The sequence below is a fragment of the Macrobrachium nipponense genome, chromosome 17, assembly GCF_015104395.2.
Source record: "Macrobrachium nipponense isolate FS-2020 chromosome 17, ASM1510439v2, whole genome shotgun sequence".
NCBI classification, from domain to species: domain Eukaryota; kingdom Metazoa; phylum Arthropoda; class Malacostraca; order Decapoda; family Palaemonidae; genus Macrobrachium; species Macrobrachium nipponense.
The window spans coordinates 293,003-296,081 of record NC_087210.1 but is presented as its reverse complement, the minus strand read 5'-3'; the positions used below and the strand labels follow the sequence as shown (position 1 = coordinate 296,081).

Below are 3,079 nucleotides of genomic sequence, written 5' to 3'. Positions count from 1 at the left end.
TTGTACCATATGAATAGGTTCATCTTCTGAATAAAATAATAATAATAATACTAATAATAAAATAATAATAATAATAATAATAATAATAATAATAATAATAATAATAATAATAATAATAAAACCTATTATTATTATTATTATTATTATTATTATTATTATTATTATTATTATTATATTATCAAAAATAATAGAAATAGCCGTTATTTCAATAAAAACTTGTATTAATGAAGGTCTTCTTCCAGCAAATAATGATAATAATAATGTGATAAAGTGCACCACATTCAGTGTGAGAAAAATATAATTTTGATTCTGATGTCTATATTTTCACGTACGACCAGACTTTGCCTGACTCTATACCCCTCAGTTAAAGTAGTTACAAGGATTAGGATGTCTCAAAGCCTTGATAGTCCATCCGAGGAGACATCGTGTGCTCACTTATCTGTAGAAGGTTATAAACATATTTCTCTGTTCTCTCTTTTTCGAACACAACATACTCAATAGAAACTTAGTGAGAGAGAGAGCTTAGAAGAGAGAGAGAGAGAGAGAGAGAGAGAGAGAGAGAGAGAGAGAGAGAGAGAGAGAGAGAGAGAATATCTTTTTCACTGCAAATATCCGATAGGATTATCAGATTGGAATTCGAGACGAGCGACTCATTTTTTCTTCCCGAACTTGACGCAGCACCACCAACCTGACATTCTCTGGGACTTCCTGGATTAAAAAAAAAAAAAAAAAAAAACAGCGTCGAATTTTCATCTTCGGCAACTTTCGCCGTTTGGGAAAAGCGGCCCTCCTAAGGCGAGAAGGGTTGACAAAGTTCATTATTGAAAGGGCACAGAATGAGAAGGGAGCACAGGAGAGATGTAGGTATGGGAGAGAAGTGTCTATATATTTTCTTTCTTTCTCACTTTCTTTCAATCTGCACTGGCCATTGATGTGGGTAGGCTAAGGTACACGTAAGTTTCCCTGTAACATTTATACTGACTGCTTTGTTCTGTAAACAAAAATTAAAGATTCAGGAATCTTAGGATAGGAGATTTATAATTTATTCATTAGAATGACATTGTAAAAAATAAATAATGTGCATGCTAAACAGTAAAGAACAATTATTTGTAATGATATATGGCATATATATTTTAATTTTTGTTGATGAAACGACGCACTATTTGACCGTAGATTTTAGCACACGCCTCGAGTAAGCTGGAGGTTGGATCACACCTTGTTGCTATTTGTAACTCTATATTCTTAATAAATTACCTTACATTTTTATCTGCATGTTGACTTGTTCATTTATCTTTGTTTTTCAATAGCTTATCTCTTATTTCTGTATAATAATAATAATAATAATAGTAAACTGTGTTAATACATTTATTTCCATTGTATACCAGCATGAATGACATACAATGTACGCTAAGTTCTGAGCATAAATGATATACATTGTGTGCTAAGTTCCTAGCATGAATGACATTGTATACTAAGTTCTGAGCATGAATGACACATATTGTATGCTAAGTCCTAAGCATGAATAACATACACTGTATGATTAGCTCCAGCCGTGAAAAACAAAGAAACTTCAAAAACTCTTTATATTCAGAGATATGTTCTTATCTCAGCACCATAGGCTGACAATGTCGACTCTGACGTTCCAGAACCTTCTAAAGTTTAGTAGTGCTTCTCATTCGGCTGTAGAGAAACGAGACTCTCACTAGCTTCCCAAACTTGCTTGGCTAAATCTTCGTCTCTGAGGAGCGCGTCTGCTGTAGAGGATATCTGGAATGAAATGGTTCATTGTATCTTTGGTGATGCATTAAAAAAACATGTCTTTATTCTGACTGTGACTCTGAACTCTTGTAAAGACTCTGAAGAATAGGCAATTATGTTCTTGAAAGGTGTGGATAAAATTGGACTTTCTTCTCTGAGGGCAAATCTTGGTGTAGTTTGGGAAGTACACTTGAAAATCTACACTCAAACTAAACTACACCCAGTGAAAATGACGTGGATACAATGCGACCTTCTTCTCTGAGGGCAAATCTCGGTGTAGTTTTGAAAGTACACTTGACAATCTACACTCAGACTAAACTACACCCAGAGAAAATGGCGCGGATACAATGGGACTTTCTTTTCTAAGGGGAAATCTTTTAGTTTTGAAAGTACACTTGACAATCTACACTCAAACCAAACTACATCCAGAGAAAATGGCGTGAGCCGATATTAAATATAATTACAGAATCTACTGGTCACTTTTCGCCACATCATTGATATTTATAATAACAAAAGTGCCCTCTTCACTCCTCGAATTCTTCTTCACACTTTTTGGATACGCTTGTCATTACAAAGCCTCAGACCGAAATGCAAGGAACATTAAGGAATTTTGATGTCACGTTGCCGACCTGACGCCGCACTGATGGTCTAGATGCAGGTTCGAATTCTGTCTGCCACTGGACATCGGCACTACTTCATATTCTTGCATTTGTCTCTAAGGCTCCGTGGTGAAAAGCCTATCCAAAATGTGTCAAGAAGAATTAGAGAAGTTATTAGGGCATATTTTGGCTATTACAAATGCATTCATAACTATCTTTCAAGTATCTTCACATGAAATATGTGCAACTATGTATTCCTAAAGTCTAATGTTTGTCTATGCACAGTGAATAGTTAAGAAAATGGTACACCTCACTAGCAGAGCGCTAGTTCTGCTCCTTGTATATTCATTTCTGGAACTCAAATACGAACCTTACAGTCTTCGAAGAACTTTCCAGCGATCTTTCCAGTTTCTTCGGCAGCTGCCAGGTATATAATCGTCTGAGCCCCCTGGACTTCGGTCTGTTTTGGAATACAAACGTTTTTACAGTTGGGCTGAAGAGGCTGGACTTAGTAATAATCACAATTTATGGGTTCAACTTTTTTACAGTTGGGCTGAAGAGGCTAGACTTAGTATTAATCACAATCATGGGCTAGACTTAGTATTAATCACAATCATGGGCTAGACTTACTATTAATCACAATTCATGGGCTAGACTTGGTATTAATCACAATTCATGGGCTAGACTTAGTATTAATCACAATTCATGGGCTAGACTTAGGG

At 35.6% G+C, this 3,079-nt stretch overlaps 1 protein-coding gene across 3 annotated transcripts in view; it reads right to left on the bottom strand.

The window, feature by feature from the left end:
* Positions 1-1,351: 1,351 nt before the first annotated feature.
* The window catches only part of LOC135196102 (retinol dehydrogenase 11-like), a 57,768-nt gene continuing 56,040 nt past the window's right edge, over positions 1,352-3,079 (bottom strand). For all 3 annotated transcript variants that reach the window (XM_064222558.1, XM_064222559.1, XM_064222560.1), the window contains 2 exons: positions 2,728-2,817; positions 1,352-1,767 (listed from right to left, as the gene is read on the bottom strand). In XM_064222558.1, the coding sequence (XP_064078628.1) occupies positions 1,660-1,767; positions 2,728-2,817 (198 nt within the window). In that variant the 3' untranslated portion in view covers positions 1,352-1,659. The remainder of the gene's footprint in view (positions 1,768-2,727; positions 2,818-3,079) is intronic.